This window comes from Jaculus jaculus, chromosome 5 (genome assembly GCF_020740685.1).
Source record: "Jaculus jaculus isolate mJacJac1 chromosome 5, mJacJac1.mat.Y.cur, whole genome shotgun sequence".
NCBI lineage: Eukaryota > Metazoa > Chordata > Mammalia > Rodentia > Dipodidae > Jaculus > Jaculus jaculus.
In genome coordinates, this window is record NC_059106.1 from 5751697 (window position 1) to 5779274 (window position 27578).

Sequence of the window (27578 nt, forward strand, 5' to 3'; positions counted from 1 at the left end):
TATTTTATCAAAAAACAAAAATTAAATTGAAGGTAAAAGCCAAGAAATGGAAAGTCTGAATAACAAAATCTGTTGTATTCTACTTTGTATAGAAAAGATCCAGCTACTAAAGTGGCCAGAGAAGGCACAGCCTCTGTCCTCAGGAGACTTGAGGCTTAGATGTTGGCTCTGCCATAGTTAGTGGCACTGTGGTCTCTTTATACCACATCATTTTCCTCATCTTTATTTTTATTAATATTTTATTCATTTTCAAGGAGAGAGGGAAAGAGAGAATGGGAGAGAAATGGGTGTGTGCCAGGGCCTCCCACCACTGCAAACTCCAGGTGCATGCACTGCCTTGTGCATTTGGCCTTACGTGGGCACAAGGGAATCAAGCCCAGGCTGTCAGGCTTTGCTAGCAAGTGCCTTTAGCTGCTGAGCCATCTTTCCAGCCTTTTTATTAATCTTTTTTTCTTTTTTGCGGTAGGGTCTCACTGTAGCCCAGGCTGACCTGGAATTCACTGTGTACTCTCAGGGTGGTCTTGTACTCATGGCGATCCTCCTACCTCTGCCTCCCAAGTGCTGGGATTAAAGGCGTGCACCACACCTGGCTTATTTTTATTAATTTTTAAGGTAGTGTCTCACCCTAGTCCAGGCTGACCTGCAATTCACTAAGTAGTCTCAGGCTGGCCTAAAACTCAGTGATCCTCCTACCTCTGCCTCTCGAGTGCTGGGATTAAAGGTGACCGCCACTACTCCTGGCTTATTTTTTTTTTATTAATTTTTAATGTTTATTTACTAGAGAATAAGAGAGAAAGTATGGGCACCCCAGGACCTCCTGCCATTGCCAACTCCAGATGCATGTGCCCTTTGTATATATGGCTTTACATGGGTACTAGAGAATTAAACCCAATCTGTCAGGCTTTATAAGCAGTACCCTTAACCTTAGTCAAACCTCCAGCCACATTTTCCTCACCTTAATATAGAGCTAATATTATCTCAGAAATATCAACTATGTCAAGCATGAAGTGCTACAGTTCTACCCAAAAGACTGACTTGAGACAATTAGACCCAAAATCTTTCATAAATAGCAAACACTAAACAGCACATCAACAGGATTATGTGGCAAATCCAAGAAGGATGACTTAATAGAACAATAGCAAAAAGGTCAATGCCATCCACCACATTAACCAAATGAAGGAAAACTATGGTGATGCAGAAAAAAATATTTATTTATGATAAAAACTCAATAAACTAGGCCAGGCATGGTGGTGCATGACTTTAATCCCAGCACTCTGGGGAAGCAGAGGTAGGAGGATCACCATTAGTTCGAGGTCATCCTGAGATCATATAGTGAATTCCAGGTCAGCCTGGGCTAGAGACCCACCTAGAAAAACAAAAACAAAAAACCCAAAAAGTCAATAAGCTAAATTAGAAGGACATCTACACAGCTGCCATATATGAAAACCCACAGCTAACCTCACATAGCATGGTGAAAGACAAAATTTTTTCTCTAGCACAGTAATAGGACAAGGACGCCCACTTTCATTGTTTGTATTCACCATAGTACTGGTAATCCCAACCTGACCAATCAGGGAAAAAAAGAAAGTGAAAGACACCCAAGTGAAAAAGGAGTAATAAAGGTATTTGTATATGGCACAATATTAAATGCAAAAATGCACAAAGGAGCCGGGCGTGGTGGCGCACGCCTTTAATCCCAGCACTCGGGAGGCAGAGGAAGGAGGATTGCCATGAGTTCGAGGCCACCCTGAGAATACAGTGTGGATTCCAGGACAGCCTGAGCTAGAGTGAGACCCTACCTCAAAAAAACCAAAAAATAAAAATTTAAAAAATGAATAAAGGATTTCACAGCACATACACAAAACAATTCACCCCTCAAAACCAACATGGACTGGGGAAATGGCTAAGCAGCTAAAAGTACCTATTTATAAAGGCTGCCAGCCCAGGTTAGATTCCACAGTACCCATATAAACTTAGATGCACAAGTGGTTCATGCATCTGGAGTTCATTTGTAATGGCAAGAGGTCCTGGCTCACCCATTCTCATTCTCTCTCTTTCCTCCTCTCCTCCCAAATATATAACAAAGTGTATTTTCAAATAGTCAAATAACAAGAGCATCAAAAACAACAAAAAAGCTGGGCGTGGTGGCGCACGCCTTTAATCCCAGCACTCGGGAGGCAGAGGTAGGAGGATCACCATGAGTTCAAGGCCACCCTGAGACTACATAGTGAATTCCAGGTCAGCCTGGACTAGAGAAAGACCCTACTCAAGTAAAAATAGAGAAGCATTTGGAGGTTTTACATTAACTAAACGACATCTTGACATGAGTGTTTATCCCTATAAAGACTAAGTTTTTATTTATTTGACAGAGAAAGCAGAAGAGAGAGAGAGATTGGGTGCACCAGGGCTTCCAGCCACTGCAAACAAACTCTAGACGCTTCTACCCCCTTGCTCAAAGTGCTAACGTTGAGTTCTGGGTAATCAAACCTGGGTCCTTTGACCTTGCAGGCAAACGCCTTAACCACTAAGCCATCTCTCCAGCCCAAGACTAAGTTTTTGAACTTAATTATTTGCACATGTGTATGTATGCTGCCCCAGGGCTTCTTGTCGATGCCCCTCTGGGTTTTACATGTTGGCTGGAGAATTGAACCTGGGCTTTACAAGTATTTTTAATCACTGAGCCATCTCTCTGGCCCTACAAAACGCTAATGCTGTAGACTTCAAGGTCTAACAATTTCCTTTGACAGGGTCTTGCAAGTAGCCTGAGCTGGCCAGGAACTTCCAATCCTTCCACCTTCGCCTCTGGAGGGCTGGGATTACAGGCACCCATCCAAGTGGTTTGCAACTCAATGCTGGCACTAAGGGTCTAGTGTTGTGTCAAGACTATACAGGTTTAGGGACCAGGCCTTCCCTCCACATGACTGCCCCCACTTCAGATGGGCCCCAAGAGATGTCTCCAGGCCATCTACACTTGAGGGTGGCTGTAAACTTGGAAGTCTCAATGAGCCTCTTGGTTCACAAATTTGCTAAAATATAGCATTTACAGAACTCAGGAAAGCACTGCACTCTACAGTTAGTTTTATTATGAAGGATGCACGTTAGTCCAACTAGACAAATGAAGGGACAGGGCAGGTGTGGAGAGTGATGCAGACTTCAGATGGCTTTTCTCCAAGCACATCAAGGAGTTCACAGACAGGAAATTCCATGAGCTCATGTCCAGAGCATTGCTTGCTGTTTTTTATTGGAGGCAAGACTTGGCATGTAATCTAGGGTAGTGTCAAAACCACGATTCTTCTGGTTTGACTGCAGTCTCCTGAGTAGTGGGATTACACTGTGCAGACACACTGATTAGATCATGTGACTGGGCCTCCATCTACCTTTGACTAGCCTAAAATGTATTTCTGGGGACCAGCTTTCACCCTAAAATAATCTAGGAGCTACCACGAGCCAACAAATAAGCATAATGTGACTACTCCTTCCTGCCACTCAAGAAAGTCAAAGCTTGGAGGCATTGTTTGTCATGGGCCAGGGGCGAAGACCAGATGAATCCCTCACTCCACCATCAGTTAGGACTGGCTTTGAAGGATCACAAACCACCATACTGGAAGTTTTTTTTTTTTTTTAAATTTAAAAAGGAGCAATTTTTGCCCCCAGAGGCTGATCTAAGACAATGATGAGACAACGTCCCAAAAAACAGAATGAAATTTTATTATGTAAAGTTTGTAGAAGTATGACCAGTATTATTCTGTACAGAGCACACAACAAACAGTTTTAAATACAAGTGAGAAAAATGTGAGTCCTGTGACAACATGTAATACAAGCTGAACCATTTACAGACGAACTAAAAAATTTAAAATATTTTCTTTCTCCAAAGAGTCCATTGTGCATTTCTCAGAGAAGGGACACATCCCAGGCAAGGTCACAAAGGCATTTTATTGCCCTCGATGCTGATTTTCACTGCATGTGCAGATCTGCTTTTTTTCCTGATATCTGTGAACTTTCTCATCTGTTTATCCAGTCGGCTGACACCTTTCTTGGAGGATGCCTGAAACTAAAGAGTGGAAGGAAAAGAGCGCATGGTTAAGATACGTAAGTCTAGCTTTGTCTTCCGTCTTCTCACATCCGAAAACTTAGCAGTCGGAAGAGCTCCCAGCTCTACATAATAGACGATGCTTTGATGCCCACAACAGAGCACGTGTACACAGCAGCTTTACAAACACCTGTTAAACTCTCACTAGAGATTAATTTTGATGTGTGTGCCTGGCTACAATCTTCCCAATCTCATCATTTACATTTGACTAAATGTTTTTTCCCTTCAAAGAACAAATGAGTGGGCTGAGTCCTCGACATACATTTTCTAACAGTACTGGATTAAAAAAAAAAAGAATGATCTTCCAAAGACAGAATGTCATCTGAGAAAAAGCCATTAAAGCCCAATGAGCACAGGCCCGCCCCACAGGTGGCAGCTCTACAGCCTGACGCGGGAGTCTGGCCCTGAGCACTCTACAACTGGGGCCTGGGCTCCTTCCAGGACTCGTCCTCTGTCTTTTATGCTTAAAGGCCTAGCTGTCTTTTTCTTTATATCTTGAAAACTGAGGGGAAAGTGTGGTGGGGGGCAGGGAGGGACTTACCATGGGATATTTTTTTATAATCATGGAAAATGCTAATAAAAATTAAAAATAAATAAATAAATAAATGGAAGGAAGAAAGAAAGAAAGAAAAAAAAAGAAAACTGAACATCTTGCCAAGATGTGGTTTCCAAGCTTTCTGTAAGTCCTAGAAAAGCCTGCCGCGCTGCTCAAGACCAGGATGGAGCCTTGCTGACTATGGCTAACATTTCAGACATTCAAGGGCTGTGGGGATGGCTCAGTGGATAAGATCACTTGTGATGCAGGCTTGAAACTACAGTCCTGAGGGGGGGCGGAGAAAGGGTCAGTGAGGCTCCCTGGTCAGTCAGTCGGTCAGTCTAACCAAACAACAGGAGCTCCAGATTCAGTGAGAGACCATCTGGGGAAATAAAGTGGAAGAGTGACAGAGAAGGACCCTCAGTGTCTCGCACTGGCCTCCACAGTATTATCACAGGACATGCCATCTCCACTACAGCACATGCATACACAAAACAACAACAAAACATTTAGACCTTAAGAAGTGAGCAATTAGAGGTTGGAGATGGCTTGGTGGTTAAGGTGCTTTCCTGCAAGGCTAAAGGACCCAGGTTCGATTCCCTAGTACCCACATAAAGCCAGCGTACAAGGTGGTATAAGCATATGGAGTCCATTTGCAGTGGCTGGAGGCCCTGGCATACCCATTATCTCCCTTCTCTCTCTGTGCCTCTCTCTTAAATAAATAAATATTTTACAAAGTTAATTTTATTTTTAAAAACTGAGAGATTAGAGGTACAGGTTTTTCTAATTCTTCTCCCCAGATATGTCTAAAGAATGCTAAATAAGTAGGGCTAGAGAGACTCTGGGGTGAGTGTCAGTGTGCTGGATGTCTTCAAAGTCCTATCCTATCCCATTAGCCAAGGTGCGGCCTCTTTAATATGAAGTCAGCTGAGCACTGAGCTAGGAACACACTATGAAGGAGAGCCATGCTGACCACCCATTCTAGCTTTCCTGTAACATCCCAGTTCCAAATATTACTCAGCATCAACCTCAATGCTTGGCACTAGTAGTCTAAGTAAAAAGTTCACTGCTGGTGAAGGGCTATGTCTCCATCACACTCTCCCTCTGGCTTCCTAGGCAGTTGTAAGTATATGACTTCCTTTCTGACGTGGAGGTGGTCTGCACTGGAAGCCTCACTTCTCAGAATTCTGGCAACTATGCAAACGTCCTGAGGCTCCACACACGTGTGCAAGCTGGATCTCTCTGTGCGCACTCACATGTTCAGCACCAGCAAAGGGTCCAGCTGGCTCGCATCAACCTAGTTCTACTCACAGTGCACAAGCAGCTGGTAGATGCTGAGTTACGCCAAGCTCAACATGTGCCCAATTCAAGGACCTCCTTTGCTACTCAACCTGACACCAGCACTTCCCTAGGATACCCAGAAAGCTATAGTTTTATCATAGACTAAGACAGAAAACTAACAAGGTGGGTTTTCTAAAATATATATGGCATAACTGTAAGGCAGCAAAGTATTAACTAAAGCATGCTTAGTGAAATAGAATTTTACCATGTTAAGTGAAAACTGAAACAAAAAGTCCAAGGAGTAGCTGGGTGTGGTGGTGCACACCTTTACTCCCTTGAGAAGCAGAGGTAGGAGGATCACTGTAAGTTCGAGACCACCCTGAGAATACATAGTGAATTCCAGGTGAGCCTGAGCTACAGTGATACCCTACCACAAAAAACAACAACAAAAGTCCAAGGAATAAAAAGCACAAGATTACCATGTTGCTGGAAATTAAAAAACAAAGCTATAGTGATGTCCATGCATGTGTATAGAAAGGGCCACAAAGGAGGCCAGGGAGACAGCTCGGGGCTACAGCAAAGCTTGCTGGCCGGCGCCCAGCTCCCTAGCACCCACATAGAGTAAATGCAAAAAGTAGTGTAAGCGTTTGTCTGTTTGCAGTGGCAAGCAACCCTGGTGCACCCACACACACATGCCAATAAATAAAAATATATATATATTTTAAAAATTGGCTGGAGAGATGGCTCAGAGGTTAAGGTGCTTGGCTGCAAAGTCTAAGGATCCAAGTTTGATTCTCCAATACCCACATAAAGCCAGATACACAAAATAGTACATGCATCTGGAGTTCATTTGCAGTGGCTAGAGGCCCTGGCACACCCACTGTCACTCCCTCCCTCTCTCCTTGCAAAGAAATGAAAATTTAAAACCAGCTAAATTAAAGATGGCTCAGCAGTTAAGGCACTTGCTTGCAAAGCCTGATGGCCTAGGTTTGATGCCCTGTACCCATGTAAAATAAGATGCACAAAATGGCGCCTGTGTCTGGAGTTTGTTTGCAGTAGCAAGATGCCTTGGTGCATCCAGTCTCTGTCTGCCTCTTCCTCTGCCTCTCTCAAATAAATGAACATTTTAATTTTCTATTTTATTTATTTATTTGAAACAGAGAGAGGCAAAGAGAGAAAGATAGTGAGTGAGAATGGGCACGCCAGAGCTTCCAGCCACTGCAAACAAACTTCAGATGCATGTGCCACCATGTGCATCTAGCTTATGTGGGACCTGGAGAATCAAACCTGGATCCTTAGGCTTCACAGGCATATGCCTTAACCACTAAGCCATTTCTCCAGGCCAAATCAAAGTATTTTTAAAAACCCAACTAAATAAATAATGCAAAATGTTAGTATTAAGCCAGGCGTGGTGGTGCACACCTTTAATCCTGCATTCGGGAGGCAGAGGTAGGAGGATCGCTGAGTTTGAGGCCACCCTGAGACTACCTAGTGAATACCAGGTCAGCCTGTGCCAGAATGAGACCCTACCTCAAAAAACAAACAAGTTCGTATTAACTTGTGGTAAGGTTCATGTTAAGTAACTGTTTGTACGTTCTGTGTTCTGACAGCATCCACAGAACAGCCAATCAGAAAGACAACGCAGGACAAGTACTACGCAAGCAGTGAACACCAGGCACCAGAAGAATGGGAGAGCACATCACTATACATTCACGTCAGACCACACAGACCACTACACAGACATTTAAAATGCTAAACCTAGCGCCTGGGAAGATGGCTGAGTGGTCTAAAGTCCTTGCTGCAAAGGCATGAGGACCGGCATTGAATCCCTAGCACTCATGTAAAATGCCAGGTGTGGTTCCACATGCCCGCATCCAGCACTGGGGAGGTGGAGACAGGGAATCCCTGGACCTCACGGGCTGCCAGTCTAGCCAGATTAATGATGTCACTGATTTGTTCAGCAAGAGACCCTTGTCTCAACGAATGAAGTGATGAGCAACTAGGGCAGATACCTGACATCAGCCTCCAGCCTCCACATGCATGTGTGTACACATGTGTATTCACATCTACACACATATAAACACATTTACACACACACATACATCAAAGGGAAAATAGATAAATCTGCAAGGTAATTAAATGAGGAGAAATTTACAAAATTATGTGATAGGTGACAGTTTTGCCTCTGCCCACCAAACAAAAAAAACCAGTCAGGGTTGACATCCTAGGTAAATAACAGCACATTAAGAACACTTGTAATGCAGGAAGGGAGCTCTCCTGTAGTTTTCTTCTCACAAGATTCTAGCGAATGGCTAAGTGGCTCTTCCTCCCACTCAGTCCACCTACAGGAGGGGATTAGAGCCAGCAACGCCAGTACAAGGGCATGTGCCCATTGAAACACAAAATGCATTTCCAAGATTTTTTTCCTCTTTTTGGTTTTTCAAGGTATGGTCTTGCTCTAGTCCAGGCTGACCTGGAATTCACTATGTAGTTTCAGGGTGACCTCAAACTTACGGTGACCCCCCATCTCCTATCACTGGGAGGTGGAGGCTACCCTGAGATTACACTGTGAATTCCAGGTCAGTGTGGGCTACAGTGAGACCCTACCTCAAAAAACCAAACAAGAAATGGGGATAGAGACGGGATACCAAGGAGAGGTAGCCATGCGATATGACTACATGGTACAAGCCTGGGAAAGGGAAGTGGACAGAGTAAGAAGTCCTTGGTGCGACCCCACCCTCCCCCACCAGCCTTACTCTCAGCAGGCAGGAAAGATCACAGGAAGTGAAACAGCAGGAAGCTGGGTGCTCCCAGGAGAAGTGAGTGCACTGCAGCCAAGGCGCCACTACTGCTCAGTGCCCAGGAGGCCAGGACCACGCCAAAGGCGCCTCTACTTCCGGCCTAACTGTGTCCATTAATCACGAACATAAAAATAAGGCTTTCTGTAATGAGTCCTCAGTGCAGGTGGCCAAGCCATGGACTATAGGAAAATGAGCCACCACGCTTCCACCAAGAACCACTAGGCATTTATAATAATCTCTCACTTTTTTTTTTTTTTTTTTTGAGGTAGGGTCTCACTATAGCCCAGGCTGACCCGGAATTCACTATGCAGTCTCAGGGTGGCCTTGAACTCATGGTGATCCTCCTCCCTCTGCCTCCCAAGTGCTGAAATTAAAGGTATGTGCCACCAAACCTGGCAACATTTATATTCTATAATGCAGACGACTACAATTCTGGGTCTGAATAAAAGCATATTTTTTTTTCCCTACAAAAACGGTTAACAATCAGGAAGGGCAAAATGCCCGTCAGAGAAGCAGTATCTATGACTCTCAAAGGTACTGACAGGAGAAGGGACCTCCCTGTCAATGGCTAAAGATTCAAGAGGCCCTTACTTTCCCAGGATGCTGCCCAGGGCCATTAATTGAGAAGCTCAGGCTTTTGCTGGTTAAGAAAGCACACACTTGTTTCTACTCTGCTAACAACTCAAGCTCATGCAAAATCCATGCTTCCTTGGGGATACCTCTTGGGTACACTCTGGTAGGCCAGGACTACAAGGGCATCCTGTTGCCTTCAATGCTGAACTTGACAGCACGGTGCACTTTGCTGAGTCGCTTCTGTTCTGCAAACCGTCTCTTATGTTTTTCCAATCGATTTAGGCCCTTTTTAAGAATACCTGGCTAGAAAGAGTAGTTTGGTGGGAGAATAAAAATATTACCAAAAACAGTATGAGTCATGTCTATGATGATGATAGAAAAAGTGTCTACCCAGGCAATTTCAAGATAGGATGCTTCAGCAGTTGAAGGAGGGAAGGGAGACTGCAGAAGCAGGTAAATTCTGTTCCTTGTGGTTCTATACACACACACTTCATAAGAACATTCTAGGTTTCAAGATTCACTTGAAATAAAAGGATTAATAAAAAGCCTCTTGAGTTGATGGGTTGGGTATTATTTTGCTTTCTCTCTGATTGCCTGATTTGTGATATGGATACATAAGAAATCCAAAAACAGATCTCTGTGAATTAAGTAAACCTTAATTGCTACAAGGCTTATTAAATAGAAAGCAAACATGCAAATGGTCTTGTTCTCCCTTCCTTCCTTACCCTGGATGACTCCATCTCCACATTCCACTTGGGCCTGACAACGTAGTCCTTGTTGGAAGGCATTGGGACTCTGGCGCGGGCACAGAAGCCAGGGTCTCCAGGTCGAAGAGCTCTGAGGAGGGAGAGGAAACACGCGCTGCTTAGTTAGCCACTGTGGAGCCCATGAGACATTTCATCCTCACATTTCCAAGTTGAGCCCTTTCAGGTGCAAGGTTTCAAATACTGGGTCACCAACCATCTTCCTGTCCCCTCTCAGCTGGCTGTCCCATAGGCCACACTGCTGTGTACTGTGCATGTCTCACTTCCATCAGGACAACTTCCCCTGAATGTGCATGAATGCTTTTCCTCAACTTCAGATACAATCATGCCCTTTCCTTTCCAAGACTGGTCCCTCAAGGACTCTGAATCCTCAATCTCTAATGCAGCAGTCACATAGCACTGATAGGAAGAGAATCAGGTAGACAAAACGATCCCCCAAAGCTCTCATTATGCCCATAGTTTACATGGTTTTGCAAGTGCAACCCATACGTTAATCTTCATGTTTGTTTTTGTAGAAAACATATGGGCTACTACAGACTCCCTTGTGGTTTTAGGACATCATATAGACATCCAGTGTCTCTCAGTGGTAACAACTTGCAAAACCACAGTATACTGATGCTGACACAACACGTAAATCTTATTTCACTCCCCAGTTTCATGTGCTCTCATTTGTTTGTATACTTAGTTCTAGGTGAATTTGAGAACAATCATGCTAGACTAAGATTACCATCCTTCACAGGCAAAGTCTCTGTCCCAGCCTGGGCATTTAACACTCAGCCTTTGGGAAGGGAGAGTGGGTCTATGGTCTAAATACAAGTTATACTTGGCTCCCCCAAGCTCCCCCCTGTTCTCTTCTTGCAATTTGTGTGCTGCCTGCAACATTCACTTGTACTGACACCCTGTCAACCCTGCCCCCTACTGGTACAGACTCACGCCCCACTGGGCTCTCTCCAGTGTGCCTGGCATCCTCTCACTCTCTATTTGCTATTCTTGACACTCCATTTTCAAGTTGGCTACTTCACTCCTTACTCTATGCTCTAACCCTTACTCATAGTGGCTGGTAGTACCACTGTCTCTTTACCTGGGTTAAAAACGTGGTTGTACAGCCTAGATGTCCCTCAACTGATGAGTGGATAATGAAGATGTGGCACATTTATACAATGGAGTTCTACTCAGCGGTAAAGAAAAATGAAGTTATGAAATTTGCAGAAAAATGGATGGACCTGGAAAGGATTATACTAAGTGAGGTAACCCAGGCCCAGAAAGCCAAGCGCCACATGTTCTCCCTCATATGTGGACCCTAGCTACAGATTGGGCTTCTGCGTGAGAAGGAAAATACTTAGTAGCAGAGGCCAGTAAGTTAAAAAGGAGACATAAAGGGTAGAGAAAGGAAGGGAGGAGGATACTTAATAGGTTGATATTGTATATATGTAAGTACCATGATTGTAATGGGGAGGTAATATGATGGAGAATGGAATTTCAAATGGGAAAGTGTGGTGGTGGGGAGGGAGGGAATTACCATGGGATATTTTTTTATAATCATGGAAAATGCTAATAAAAATTTAAAAATTAAAAAAAAAAAGTGGTTGTAGACTTCAGTTGCAGATGAATTCTCTTCCACTATGTCTCCAATTTCAGGCAGCTCTGTCTGCAATGTCCTCTCACCTTTGTGCTCCTTGCACATCCCACTTACGGGAATGAGGGGCCTTCAGCCCCACTGTCCCAACCTGTCCTACGAGATGCCCTCAACAGTCAGCGTTCCCAATCAAATAATTCTGACAGTTTCATATCTAGGCTCAAAGCCTGTGGAATAAGAGAAAAGTGAAAACTTGGCACCAGGAATTTCAGCTGGTGGTCCTCATCAAAGCTGGCACCATAATGCCTCCCAACCACTTTGGTCTACTTGCAATTCTGAAAACAAGACTACACATTTAATCCGACACACCCTGACTCATCCCTATATAAGCTTACTTTTGTATCTTACCTGCTAAGACACCTCTCCAGCCCCTAAGTTTACTTTAAAAAAAAATATTTAAGAGAGAGAGAAAGAGGCAGGCAGAGAGAATGGGGAATGGGTGTGCCAAGGCCTTCAGCCACAAGTGAACTCCAGTTGATAGCCCCCTTGTGCGCACGTGCAACATTGCATACTTGCTGTGTATCTGGCTTACATGGACCTGCAGATTTGAACATGAGTTCTTAGGCTTTGCAGGCCAGTGCTTTAAACTGCTAAAGCCTTCTTTCTCCCATCCCTAAACTTACTTTTTGAAAGCATGTATTCTCAAAGCTTAACAAGATGCTCATTCACCAAGTAGCAACATTTTTACTGAATGGAGTTTTTTTTTCTCAAATTCTCTAGAGCACTTATGCAATACTGTGTGGATATTCAATAAAATTTAAACTGAAAATCACCTCATGCCAATATGAACATGTCATTTAATTCTTCCTTGAATATTTGTATTTATTTATCTGCAAGTAGAGAGAATACACATGCCAGGGCCTCCAGTCTCTGTGAACAAACTCCAGATGCATGCACCACTATGCATCTGGCTTTATGTGGGTACCAGGGAATCAAACCTGAGATGTTAGGCTTTCCAGGCAAACACCTTAGTGGCTGAGCCATCTCTCCAGCCCCTAATACTTTCTTTAAAACACAGCGGCTATCAGGGGCCCTCCATGTGCACTGAGCAATCAATGCAAGGCACTCACTTCTCTTCTCCCGTCAGCACCTTCTCCAGGTCTCTTCTTGGTGTCTGACCACCAGTGCTGGGAAAAGAGCAAACGAGGCCAAAGTATTAAATTTTAACTAGTACTAGTGCCGTTATTCTGAATCACAAAATGTAATTCCCGCTTATTCACTCTGTAGTCTCAGGGTGGCACTGGACTCACTGTGATCCTCCTATCTCTGCCTCCCGTGTGCTGGGATTAAAGGTGTGTGCCACCATGCCTGGCTCCCACTTATTTTTAAAGTACTTCATTTTTTTTTTCTTTTTTGGTTTTTCGAGGTAGGGTCTCATTCTGGTCCAGGCTGACCTGGAATTAACTCTGTAGTCTCAGGGTGGCCTTGAACTCATGGCGATCCTCCTACCTCTGCCTCCCAAGTGCTGGGATTAAAGGCGTGCGCCACCACACCCGGCTAAAGTACTTCATTTTAATATTCATGTATGCAGCAGGTTCTGAGTGAGCAACCCCTACTCTCCTGGATGCAGTTGTATCCAGCACTTTGACAGAAACAACTAGTAACAATATTTTTTTCTTCTCTAGGATTTTGGAAACAGGACTAAGAAAAACAAAGCTATTTCCTGCAAACGCCTAGAACAACACAGTCTCCAGGGCTAAGAGACACTATACTTTATCAAACTGACCCAGAAAGGTCTTGGTATACGGTAGGGTAGACTTTCACCACACACCATCACACTTTATGTTATTCCGCTTTATGCATTCATACCTGTTCCCTCATACCTGCTCATTCTTCGTCGTTGAGGCATCTGCTCTAGATCTCTCTGCTCCCTTTCTTCTCTTGTCATTCCTTTATAGTTTGAGGTAAGACCAAAAATAGGCCTAGACCATTCATCTATAGCAAGAAAATAAAAAAAGACAAAACAAGTATTTAAAATAGTTGATGAAATAGCATGTCCTCCCACAGAGCTTTCAAATCATGCTCAGATACAGGGTGGCATTCTAGATATCTAAAGTATTATTTTTCTTAATCATTTCATTATTTCTGGACCATTTACAGGATAAAAAAAGTATATTATCAGTATTGTAACTGCCTCTGGTTGAATCAGGAAAACAATGTTACAAAAACATATTTAGGGTTGCAGAGATGGCTTAGCGGTTAAGATGCTTGCCTGTGCAGCCCAAGGACCCCACGTTCAACTCTCCAGATCCAATGTTAGCCAGACGCACAAAGGTGAGGCAAGCTCAAGGTTGCACATGTCCACTAAATGGCACAAGTGTCTGGAGTTTGATTTCAGTGGCTGAGGCCCTGACACACCAATTTTCTGTCTCTCTATCCCTCCCCTCTTGCTGTCTCTAAAAAAAATAATAATGTTGTAAAGCATACTTAAATATCTCTAGGAGTTTTTTTTTTTTTTAGATTTTTGAAGTAGGGTCTCACTCTTGCCCAGGCTGACCTGCAACTCATCCTGTAGTCCTAGGCTGGCCTTAAACTCATGGTGATTCTCCTACTTCTGCCTCCCAAATGTTGGTATTAAAGACGTGCGCCACCACACCTGGCTCTAAGAGCATTTTAAATATAAGAGAAAAATTTTGGTGCCTGTACCAAGGTGCTCAAATTTTTCTATTCCGCTTTACTGAATCATTTTAAACAAATATTGGTAAAAATACAGTTTATATATACATATGTCTGTTTATATGTAGACATAAAAACAATAAATAAAAAGCAAACATTACATACTGATTAATTTCCCTGCCATGTCCTTGTTGGACCGTGACTCCTTGGGGTGTTTATAGAGATACATCACTGCTCGTCCAATCCCACTATGCTTCAGGGTCTCCTGGCTCACACTAGGTAGCTGAAGAACACAGACACATACACACGTATTAATCACTCAGAAGCTAGGTAGTTTCTGCTCTAGAAGACCTTCAATACCTGGCTCAACCATATTGCAACAAATAAAAATTCCATTTTCAAGATCTACAAATAGGAAGTACATATATTGTGTTCACACCAAAAAGATGACACTTTGGTGCTACCAAGAATGAAAGTGGCTGAAGAGATAGCTTAGCAGCTAAGGCCAAGCCTAACAACCTGGGTTCAATTTCCCAGATGTACAAAGTGGCACATGCATCTGGAGTTCATTTGCAGTGGCTAGAGCCCCTGGAGTGCACATTCTCTGTCTCTCTCTTTACTTGCAAATAAGTAAATACTTTTTGTTTTTGTTTTTGAGGCAGGGTCTCACTCTGGCCCAGGCTGACCTGGAATTCACTCTGTAGACTCATGGCAATCCTCTTACCTCTGCCTCCCAAGTGCTGGGATTAAAGGCTTGCACCACCACACCTGATACAAATAAATAATTTATTTTTAAAAAGGAAGTAAAGCCCATCAGTAGAGCTGAGAAGATAGCTCAGGTGTTAAAGGTATTTGCTTACAAAGCCTGATAGAACAAGCTCAATTTCCCAGTACCAAGTGGTGTATGCGTCTGCAATGCCCATACCCTTCCCCACTCAAATGAATGAACGAACAAACAAATAAATATTAAAAACCCATCAGGGGGCTCGAGAGATTGCTTAGTGGTCAAGGCATTTGCCTGCAAAGCTGAAGGATCCTGGTTTGACTCTCCAGGACCCACATAAGCCAGATGCACAAGGGGGTGGATGCATCTGGAGTTCGTTAGCAGAAGCTAGAGGCCCTGGCGTTGCCATTCTCTTCTCTCTCAAATAAATAAAATGTATTAAAAAAAAATATGCTGGACATGGTGCATGCCTACCTCAGAAAAAAAGCCCCTACCCCAGGAAAAAAAACCTTAGTAAAGTAGAGATAATATACCTCCTACACTAGTAGTCTATACCTCTCTGGTATGAACGTCACCACTGCTGACAAGAAAATGAAGAGACGTTACATGGCTTGTCAAAAGTCACACACTTAGTGGGTGGCTGTGACTGGGTTTGGACTGAGCTCTGGCTTACGTCTGTACTAAACTGTTGATCTCTAATGCTGATGCTCAGCTTATACTTTCAACATTGTTGAGTTTTATTCCATTCATGGCAGCACTATAATCTCACCTTTCTGGTGTGATGAAAACAGATGAGCTAGTACGTATACAAAACCTCTAGAACAATGTTTGACACAAAGGTTTCTAACAAATTCCTTTTAGACGTTAAACAGCTTGCTCAAAGTATCACAACCACATTAAGGGAACCCAACTCAAGATTACAATGCAAGTTTGTAGACTAAATGTGATGCGTTCTACTTCAAGTATCTTTCTAGAACATGCCCACTACTGGACTGATCTTCCCAGGAACCTGCAACTACTCCAAGATCTCTTTCTTTCAATACTACAGTTACATGAAGTTTTTACAGGGCTCTCCTTTTTGTGCTCAGTTTGTTAGGTATGATCTTTTTCCATCCCCAATTAACAGGCTGTAGTACAGAAAATGTATAAATACCTGACAAAATATAAAGACCTGGACAATACAAACCACATTAAGTAATGAATGATGTACAAACAGACATTATCTGCTGCTAACCTCTTGCAGAATCTTTAACAGCTCCTCCCGAATCTTCAGTGCTGGTAAACTCCTATCTGGTAGAGGTGAAAGCCATTCTTTGATGGCAGACATCACGCCACTGTCAATAAATGTTTCTTTAAGGTCTTGCCTGCAATAGTAATAATAATGAAACTGTAATGTCAAGTCTGTGAACTTTAGCTCCACTTTTATCGTTCTTTGACTTTTCTTACATAGTAATGTTTCAAAAAATTGTTTTTAAAGACTTACTCAACAAATATTCAGTAACTTCTGGGCCCTGATTCTAGTTCTTTTTAAAAAACATTTTTATTTATTAGTGAGAAAGAGGGAGAGAATGGGCACACCAGGGCCTTTAGATGCTGCAAGCAATGCAAACAATGCATGCGCCACCTTGTGCATCTGGCTTACATGGGTCCTGGGAAATCGAACCTGGGTCCTTTGGATTTGCAGGCAAACACCTTAAGTGTAAGCCATCTCCCCAGCCCTTTGTTTTTGCTTTTGTTTTTGAGGTAGGATTTCATTCTAGCTCAGGCTGACCTGGAATTCATTATGTATTCTCAGGGTGGCCTTGAACTCTCGGTGATCCTCCTACCTCTGCCTTCCAAATGCTGGGATTAAAGGCGTGCACCATCACACCCAGCCTGATTCTAGTTTTAAAAGTTTTTGTATTTTAGAAGTTACAGACTTAAAGAATGGTTTGCTAAAAACAAAACAATAAATCCAAATTATAAAAAACAGGCTAATACAGATAATGAATACAGAGTAAAACAATGAGAGCGAATTATTGTAACAAAAAAATGTTATCTGTAAAATATTACACTAAGTAAGGTAATACAGGCTCAAATGTTGTATGTTCTTACACATGTGGATCCTAGCTTCAAATGTTTAGATCTGTACATGAACTGGAGTAAAAGTCAACGGTAGAGAGGGCAGAGATGGGAGGGCCTGGTAGATATTAAGTAGAAGGGCACAATACTGGAGGTGAGATGGTCATGGGGTCAGAGGAGATGAAGGAGAGGAAGGGCTAAGAGGATAAGCAAAATTAATTGTTATAAATAAATAAGCTATATGAAAACCCACTTCTTTACTAGCCAAATAATCTATGCTTTAAAAAGAGAGAGAGAGGGCTGGAGAGATGGCTTAGCAGTTAAGGTGCTTGTCTGCAAAGCCAAAGGACCCAGGCTCAACTCCCCAGGACCCACGTAAGCCAGATGCACAAGGTAGCGCATAGGTCTGGAGTTTGTGTGCATTCGCTGGAGGCCCTGGTGCGTCCATATTCTCTCTCTCAATAAATAAATAAAAATATTTTTAAAAATAGGAGACTAAGGCTGGACATGGTGGCACATCAGCCTGGGCTAAAGCAAGACCCTACTTTGGAAAAACAAAGCAAACAAACAACAACATAAAAAAAGGAGGCTAGTTAGAGAGAAGGAATTCAAGTAAGGGAAGATATGAGAGGTGAGAAGGGGAGAGGGGGGATGTGAGAGGGATTATGATGATATATTGTCAATGGAAATTGTCAATAAAAAGTGAGAGAAAGGGCTGAAGAGATGGCACAGCTTTCAAAGGTGCTTGGGTTCAGTTCCCCAAGATCCATGTAAAGACAGATATACAAAGCAGCTCAGGCACGTGGTGTTCATTCGCAGTAGCAAGAGCCCCGGTGCACCCACTCCTTCCCTCTCTTATTCTCTCTCTGCTTGCAAGTAAATAAATACTTTTTTGAAATAAATACTTTTTTATTTATTTATTTATGAGAGAGAGAAAGACAGAGAATGGGCACGCCAGGGCCTCTAGCTACTACATACGAACTCCAGACACATGGATCTGGCTTCCATGGGTGCTGGGGAAATGAACCCAGGTCCTTAGGCTTCACAGGTCAGTGCCATAACCCCTAAGGCATTTCCCCAGTCCCAAGTAAGTATTTTTTTTAAAGTTAAAAAAAGATTTGCTAAAAGCAAAACACAATGAATACAAATTATACAGAATAGGTTAATACAGAAATGAACAGGACAGACTGTAAAATAATGGAGTCCAATTATTATAATTGAAAAAAATATGAATTTGTCAGAATAGTGACTCTCAGGTTTAGAAGTAGGGAGTCCAAAATTATGCTACTCTTTGCTGGAAACTAGGGAGAATGTGTTTCTCTTGGCAGAAAGATCTCAGTGTGATACCAATATTTTAAATGTGCTTTACATGATCAAATCAAGTATGTTATCAGAAACCATTAACAATGTTATTTGTTGAAATCTGCTTGACGGTTTTGCCTGTTGGGACAAAGGAGCAGTTTTCCAATTGACTCACTAATGTACTAATGCATTTCTTCAGCCACCAAAAGCGGGCTGCAGCTTTATTAAAAGAGAAAGCAAAGTTGCTTGTGACTATGAGCAAACCAATGGAAGAATTTCATAAGGATCTAATAAGGCATCATTAAGAAAGACCAATGATTTTGTTGTACAGGTTATGAAAGGCTTACACAACATGGGTTTCAAGTAGTGTCTCCCAAGACTGGCTATATCTAATTACCTTGAGAAAAACAGAATTTTACCAGGCCCCAGTCAGTTATAAAGTTAGTAGTTTTCAAGCTTCTCTTAAAAAAAAAAAAAAAAAAAAAAAAAAAAATCTAGGGCTGGAGAGATGGCTTAGCAGTTAAGCGCTTGCCTGTGAAGCCTAAGGACCCTGGTTCAAGGCCCAATTCCCCAGGACCCATGTTAGCCAGATGCACAAGGGGCGCACACATCTGGAATTCATCTGCAGTGGCTGGAAGCCCTGACGCGCCCATTCTCTCTCTCTCTCTCTCTCTCTGCTTCTTTCTCTGTCTGTCACTCTCAAATAAATAAATAAACCAAAAAAAAAAAAAATCTATATATCTCTCTCTCTCTATCTGAGCCTGGTGTGGTAGGTAGTACATGCCTTTAATCCCAGCATCAGGAGGCAGAGGTAGGAGGACTGCCATGAGTTTGAGGCCACCCTGAAACTACATAGTAAATTCCAGGTCAGCCTGAGCTAGAGGGTGACCCTATCCAGGAACCAACCCCACCCCAAAAATTATTTGTGAGCAGAGGAGAGAGAGAGAGAGAAATAAAGTGTGTGTGTGTGTGTGTGTGTGTATGGACATACCAGGGCCTCTTGCAACTACAAATGAACTCCAGACACAAGCACTACTTTGTACATCTGGCTTTACATGGGTACTAGGGACTCAAACCTGGACCAAGCAGACTTTGTAGCACCTTTAACTGCTGAGCCATTTCCCCAGCTCCCAAGTTTTTCTTCCAATAGTAACTATTTTCTATTTATTCTGTTTGCATCAGACATCAACGTTTAAGAAAAATTTATAAAAGGACTGGGTAAACAGTTCAGCGGGTAAAGTGCTTGTTATGACAGCAAGAAGACCAGGGCTGTCTTAGTGGTGAAGGCCTTTGCCTGTGAAGTCTAAGGACCCAGGTCTGACTCCTCAGAACCCACATAAGCCACATGTACAAGGTTATGCATGTGTCTGGAGTTTGCCTGCAGTAGCTGGAGGCCCTGGAATGTCCATTATTTCTCTAATAAATAAATAAATATAGTATTAATTTTTTTTAATTTAAAAAACAACACTTGAGTTTGGATCCCCAGAATCCATGTAAAATGCTGGGTATTGTGGTATTGCCTGCAATGCCAGTGCTGGGGAAGTGGACACAGGAAATCCCTAGGGCTCACTGGCTAACTTGTTTAGCCTAACTGGTGAGTTCTAGGTTCAGAGGCTGAAAGCATAAACACTGGAAAAGAAGACACCTGAAATCTCTGGCCTCTACATGCACATGTACATATGTGACCACCCCCCCACCAAAAACCTACAAGATAAAGGATAATTATGAAGAAATGTAATCCACGAAAATCTGTTCATTACTGATTTTCTATGATCATAGGCTATCCCTTAATGTCCCTGGAATATCAGCACATAATTTGAGTATCTTTCTACTAAAAGGAAAACTTTTTCAAGAAAGGACAACACTTACTTCTTTAGGTGCATAACCACAGTAGGCAATAAGGTTAGTTTTTTCAGTGCTGGCTTTTTTTGATTATTCAACTGCCTGTCTTCCTATTCAGAAAACAAACAAAAGAGACTTTAAGTAAAGCAGTATTAATAGTGAATTATAGCTATTTTAAATCTGAATTTTATTTTTATTTTGAACAAGGAAGAAGGAGAGGGGAAGAGAATGGGCATACCAGGGCCTTCAACCACTGGAAACAAATTCCAGACCCATGTGTCGCCTCGGGCACCTGGCTGTATGTAAGTCCTGAGGAATCAAACCTGGGTCCTTTGGCTTTGTGCTAAGCCATCTCTCCAGCCCTGTATCTGAACTATAAAACAGGACCTCCTAGTTGGGCATTGGTGTGCATGCCTTTAACCCCAGACAGATGTCGGGTGATCAAGTTCAAGGCCAACCTGAGCTAGAGGGAAACCCTACCTTGAAAAGCAAAACAAAACAAAACAAACAGTAACAACAACAAAAACCCCAGCAACTCCTCAAATAAACTATTATGGTTAATTTCAAAAAAGAATGTAAGTTGTTCTATACACTACCAGGCTTTAAATCTGTCAGTACCAGTTAAACCCATGAACTACTAAACACTCTTTTAACAGTTACAAATTGAGATGTGTAACTTTAATTTAAAATACTGTCAAAAGTTGTGGGCTGGAGAAATGGCTTGGTGGTTAGGTGCCTGCAAAGCCTAAGGACCCAAGTTCAATTCTCTAGGTCCCATGTAATCCAGATAGTGGCACATGCATCTGGAGTTTGTTTGCAGTGGCTAGAGGCCCTGGCATGCCCATTCTCTCCCTCCCTCTCTCTCTCACACACATAGTCTCTAATAAATAAAAAATAAATCAGAAAAAAAAAGTTGTCAAGTTTTCATTTATCCAGGACAGGACATTCTGGTTTATCTTCAGGAATAATAATAATACCAAAGTGTTTGCATTGTGTAACTTCTTTATTTTTTGGTGTTTTTGTTTTTTGAGGCAGTGTCTCACTCTGGTCCAGGCTGACCTGGAATTCACTATGTAGACTCAGGGTGGTCTTGAACTCACAGTGATCCTCCTACCTCTGCCTCCCAAGTGCTAGGAATAGAGGTCTGCACCACCACACCTGGCCGTAACTTCTTTTTAATCATAAAAACATATCCTACAAATATAGAATAGCATTCCTATCATAAATTTCAACAACCAAAACACAGGACTACTCTAGATACCTACCAACTCTTCCCTCCACCCTATAGTTGTTTTGAAAGAAATCCCAGACATAGTCGACTCACTAATGCCTAAGTAAAGGCTGGTGATAGAGCTCAGCGAAGCAGCACTAGCCTAACATGCAGAACACCTCAATCTTCCACAGCGGTGTCTCTGAGATTAGAACTTGGTTTCTGCTGAGCTAATTTATACAGTTTGGGCAGCCTTATTTATTTTTTATTAACAATTTCCATGATTATAAAAAATACCCCATGGTAATACCCTCCCTCCCCCCACTTTCCCCTTTGAAACTCCACTCTCCACCATACCCCCGCCCCATCTCAATCAGTCTCTCTTTTACTTTTATGTCTTGATCTTTTCCTCCTCTTATGATGGTCTTAGGCAGATAGTCAGGCACTGTGAGCATATCCAGGCCATTTTGTGTTGGGGGGGGGAGCACGGTGTACGGAGTCCTACCCTTCCTTTGGCTCTTACATTCTTTCTGCCACCTCTTCCGCATTAGACCCTGAGCCTTGGAAGGTATGATAGAGATACTGCAGTACTGAGCACTGCAGTCATTTCTTTCCATCACCATGATACCTTCTGAGTCGTCCCAAGTCACTGGGCAACCTTTTTAATGCAATATGTCAGGTTGGGCAAAAAAAAAAAAAAAAAAAATCCAACCCCATACATGACTTATCACTTTTTTTTCCACTATAGTCTAAGCTGACCTGGAATTCACTACATAATCTCAGGGAGGTCCCAAACTCACAGCAATCTACCTACCTCTGCCTTCTGAGTGCTGGGATTAAAGGCGTGTGCCACCATGCCTGGCTGATTTATTACACTTGATTTGTGAATTTCTTCAACCTTGGTGAACTATTCAGACCTGAGAAAAAATCCATTCCCTCATTCACCTAAGAGTTCATTTTACTTAAGTCTTTTTACTTTTTTTCTAAATATTTGACTAAGATTATTTTCATGCTTAAAATTTAGAACTTGAATGCTTTATTTAAAAAGCAAGAAATTGTTGGACATGGTGGCTCATACCTTTAATCCCAGCACTGGTGAGGCCGTGATAGGAGGATTGCTATGAATTCAAGGCCAGTCTAAGACACATAGTGAATTCTAGGTATGCCTGGGATATAGCAAGACCCTACCTCAAAAAACAAAACAAAAGAAACAAACAAACAAAGCAAGAAACATTTGGGTAGTTTAAGGGTTAAACATCAATTCAGAGAACAGGAAGGAACCCAGGAGGGACCCATCTCACCTCTGCAGCTTCATTCATCTTGACAATCATTGCACTCACGACGTCATCTGCATCACTAATAAAGGTGCCACCATCGCGATTACGTCGACGTTTGCCACTCATGCTTTTTTTTCGTTGCAACATCATCTCAAAGTCCGACAGAAAGTCCATACTAGCAGTAACACAAAATAAAATGAGAGCTCTTTTCATTACGTATTTTCTTTTATTACAAGGACACTAAACGCTGCCTGATTTTAACTCAAAGAAGTGCTACTTTTTTAAAAAGTACAACCACCTGTAACTTACTATTTAAAAGAACAGCTTGGGCTAGAGAGATGGCTTAGCAGTTAAGGCATTTGTCTGCACAGCGAAAAGGACCTTGGTTTGATTCGCAGGACTTACGTAAGCCAGATGCATAAGGTGGCACATGTCTCTGGAGTTCATATGCAGTGGATGTAAGCTCTGGCATGCCCATTTTCTCTATCTGCCCCTTTCCTTCTCTCTCAAATAAACTTAAAAAAAAAAAAAAAAAAAAAAAAAGAACAGCTGTTCTCAGATGCCATATCCGACTCCTGTTCTACACCAACAGTTAAGCATTAATCACTAACAGGACTAAATTTTTTATACACTACGTTCACTCCTGCCACCCATGGACCTGAGAAGTCATTTCAAGTCTGTATTCAGGAATTCATTTAGTGTTACTTGTACTGCAGTTTTAAGGAGCAGAATAGTGTTTAATGATTGGAATGTTTTTGTCTTGTATAGCAATGACTAGAAAAAAATAAAAAGATTAACTGCTATTTATTATTTGTTTACTTATTTATTTGCAAGCAGAGAGACAGAGAGAATGGGCACACCAGGGCCTCTAGCTGCTGCATACGAGCTCCAGATGCTTGTGCTACTGTGCATCTGGCTTTACATGGGTACCAGCGAATCAAACATGAGTAGTTAGGCTTTGCAGGCAAAAGCTTCTGCCACTGAGCCATCTCTCCAGCTCAGAAGAAACTGCTACTTAAAAAAATTTTTTTCAGCTGGGTGTTGCGGCACAAACCTTAAAACCCCAGCACTTGGGAGGCAGAGATAGGAGAATCACCATGGGTTCAAGGCCATCTGAGACTACATAGTGAATTCCAGGTCAGCCTGAGCTAGAGTGAGACCCTACCTCGAAAAACAACAATAATTTTTTTCTTTATTATTATTATTTTTTTAATTTTTTAGAGCCCAATATTTACTTTATTTCCCTGATTTACTTCTCCATTATTTTGTTCTAATATATTTAAATCAACTAATAAATACTTATGGAAAGTTAATTTTGGTTTAGACAATTTCCAAATCAAATATGCATACCCCAAGTTGTATATAATGAGTGAGAGGATTTGAAACCAAAGGTAATTCAGCTGTTTCAACTGAGCATATAGATTGTCTGTCTGTCTGTCTATCTATCAATCAATCAATCATCTAGCAGGGTTTAGAGAGCGTTAGGAGGTTGATTATATTCTGGTATTAATCCAAACACATCTGTATTACTAGATTACAAACATCTCTTCATACAAAATTCAAAATGAATCCTGATCTTTGAAATCTCTGTCTCTTCCTCTGGTTCCCCTCAGGGTTTGCAGGACTTCTCCAGGAATCAGGAAGTTCTGAGGTCAGAAAACTGAATGTACTGTTGCCTGAGCCTAGAAGGAAAGGCAATGCAGGCACGTTATGTATGAGCTGCCATAACTTACATGCAACACTGATAGAGAGGGGCAAGAATGCTTCTCTCATCCAGCAAGGGATTCCCAAAGCTTTTGGCATTATCAAGAAGGATAAGCATACTAGCGCCTTCATCATCCTGAAAGCTTTCGTAGTGATGACGGTCGGCATTGCCAATCAAGTAATCAAAGACAGCAGTATCAATTATGTCCAAGAGGCGTGGGGCTGAGTCATATGGGGAGGTTTTCTTCACAGCATCGCAGTAGCTCTCATCATACTCCCACCTGGCCAATTTGCCTTCTCGGTAAGTCCTGCCCCAAGGATGCCTGTGTTTCTGCAGAGGCCACACGTCTGGAAGCCAAAGTGTGACAGATCCCTCCATTGTGTCTCCATCAGCACAAGCTGGCTCTGTTTCTCGGCAGTAGTAACACTTTCCATAGAAACAAGTGCTATTTCCTAGTTAGGAAGGTGCTCAAGAGCTGCTCCGTGGCAACAGGCTTGATCTCTGTCCGCAGATTAACAAATCTGCCAACCACCAAGGGGGCTCGGCGGAAACCCAGAATCCTGTCCAAGTGAAAGGCTGCCATTGTGTCTATCATAACCAGCATATGGCTCTCCTTCCACCACATAGTCTCGGCTATACCTGTCGGGCCTTAGGCTCGCTCCATAGCCGCCCGCGCCGCCCCCGCCGCCTCCCGGGGAGGGGCAGCCCCACGCCACTCTCACCGCCCCCAGCCGCCGCCGCCGCCACCACTGCGGCTTCCGCCCACCGCCGGCCGGGCCATTCCCTGGCCACCGCTCCCCGCACCGAGCCAGCCGCCCCCTTATTATTATTTTTAAAGAGAGAGAGAGAGACAAAGAGGGAGAGAGAGAGACTGTGAACGAATGCAGACATGTGTGCCCCCTTGTGCACATGTGTGACATTGCATGCTTGTATCACTGCGTCTGTCTACATGGGACCTGGAGATTCAAACACGAGTTATTAGGCTTTGCTGGCAAGCACCTTAACTGCTAAGCCATATCTCCAGAACAAAAATGCTACTTTTTAGTGATGAGAAACACAACTTAGTGAATTGGAGTAAGTCAGTAATAAAAGCCATGAATCTAGGAAGAGGCCATGAGGATGAGAGGAGAGGGCAGGGCTTAAATGGAGAAGACAGTAGAGATGTATGTATATGAGCTGAATACTGGGGTGGAAAGGCCTAACTGGGGCCAGGAAAGGGCAACAGAGGAGAAGAGGGGGTGGGCGGAGGGTTATTCAAAACTTAAGGTATTATGAATATACTATATAGAAACCTAGTTCTTTGATAGCTAATTAAAATGATGTAAATTTTTTTTTTTTTTTTTTTTTGGTTTTTCCGAGGTAGGGTCTCACTCTAGCCCAGGCTGACCTGGAATTCACTATGTAATCTCAGGGTGGCCTCGAACTCACGGCGATCCTCCTACCTCTGCCTCCCAAGTGCTGGGATTAAAGGCGTGCGCCACCACGCCCAGCTCTAAAATGATGTAAAATTTTTAAAAGTTTGAGTAGAAGCACCCTTTGGGAGTGGATAATGCTGTATCCACAAGTCATAGGTTATTAATGGAAAAGCCCACCAAGGGTGAGATACCTCCCAGTGAGTTGGTCAGGGAGGCCCCTGAAGCGCCCCAAATAATACAGGCTTGCCAAGACTCTTGTTTGCCCAACAATGGAAATGGTGTAAGAAGGGGTGGACAAATGGGAGATTATAATCAATCAATCAATCTCAATATCTCTCTCTCTCTCTCTATATATATATATATATATACAATTTATGAAAACTGTCAAAAGTTTTCATAGTATCACAGCTTACATCCTACACTAAAACTAATTCCAAGTACAACAAAGACCTAAATATAAGAGTTAAACTTCAAAAATTCTTAAAAGACAGTATTAGGGTAAATCATGACATCTGATTTTTCAATGCATTTTTAGTTACTACATCAAAGCATGAGCAACAAAAGGAACTAACTTAGGCTTAGTTGGAATTAAAATATTGCTCTGGACGCCACATGTTCTCTCTCATATGTGGATCCTAGCTACGGATGACTGGGCTTCTGCGTGAGAATGAAAATACTTAGTAGCAGAGGCCAGTAAGTTGAAAAGGAGACATAAAAGGTGGAGAAAGGAAGGGAGGAGGATACTTAATAGGTTGATATTGTATATATGTAATTACAATGATTGTAATGGGGAGGTAATATGATGGAGAATGGAATTTCAAATGGGAAAGTGTGGGGGTGGGGAGGGAGGGAATTACCATGGGATATATTTTATAATCATGGAAAATGTTAATAAAAATTAAAAAAAAAATATTGCTCTGGAATCCCCTCTTCCCACAGAGGAGCCTGTTATCCCAGCTTTCTTTTCCTCTTACTTTGAAATAAACTTTATTCTTTTAAATCCCTAAAATAACATTGTTTGCTCTGTCAAGTAAGTGAAAAGTCACTAAAAGTAATTGATTATATACTTCAAATTAGTCAGAATGGGAGAAAAATCTGTAAGTAACATCTGATAAGGAATACAAATCTAGATGTGTTACTCAGTAGCAAAAAATTAAACATCCAACTTAGAAATGGGTAAAGGATTTTGTGAAGAGCAGCTTGTGGCTTGCTCCACATCACTGTGCCTTGTGTAAAGCAGTGACATTCGGGCGATGCCTTGCCCTGAGTGACTCTGGACTTCACAAAGTCGCTCTGGCTCCACTGTGAGCACAAGTGCAGAGGCAGCATCTCCCTGTGCTCAGACACAACCCGCCCAGCACCAGCCGCGAAGCTCAGAGTGGTAAATAACTGACACTAATGAATGAAACTTAGCAAAGTAGACTGGAGCACATGAAGATATGGGCATGTTAAAGCTGTATCAGAAAAACCAGACCAGGGGAGGTTATAACACTCTCACTGAGATCCCATAAAGAGCACTGTAGTGCTGAAGGCACCACCAATCTGTCATCATCTGACAACCAGTGTATAAATCAAGGGACAGGTAGAACCGACTGTTCTCAGGGCTTTAGCGCAGCTCAGCACCACTGCTGATGTGGAAGGACAGAGAAGCCATAGTTGAAAGTTAAAGAGGTTGTTTTTTATTTTTGGGCTTTCGAAGTAGGGTCTCACTCTAGCCCAGGCTGACTTGCAATTCACTATGGAGTC

General features: G+C 42.5%; 1 protein-coding gene across 2 annotated transcripts in view; it reads right to left on the reverse strand.

The window, feature by feature from the left end:
- Positions 1 to 3684: 3684 nt before the first annotated feature.
- The window catches only part of Iws1 (interacts with SUPT6H, CTD assembly factor 1), a 42533-nt gene continuing 18639 nt past the window's right edge, over positions 3685 to 27578 (reverse strand). For both annotated transcript variants that reach the window (XM_045150449.1, XM_045150448.1), the window contains 8 exons: positions 22737 to 22887; positions 20253 to 20335; positions 16255 to 16384; positions 14462 to 14579; positions 13504 to 13615; positions 12751 to 12807; positions 10006 to 10117; positions 3685 to 4051 (listed from right to left, as the gene is read on the reverse strand). In XM_045150449.1, coding sequence (XP_045006384.1) covers positions 3920 to 4051; positions 10006 to 10117; positions 12751 to 12807; positions 13504 to 13615; positions 14462 to 14579; positions 16255 to 16384; positions 20253 to 20335; positions 22737 to 22887 — 895 coding nt within the window. In that variant the 3' untranslated portion in view covers positions 3685 to 3919. The remainder of the gene's footprint in view (positions 4052 to 10005; positions 10118 to 12750; positions 12808 to 13503; positions 13616 to 14461; positions 14580 to 16254; positions 16385 to 20252; positions 20336 to 22736; positions 22888 to 27578) is intronic.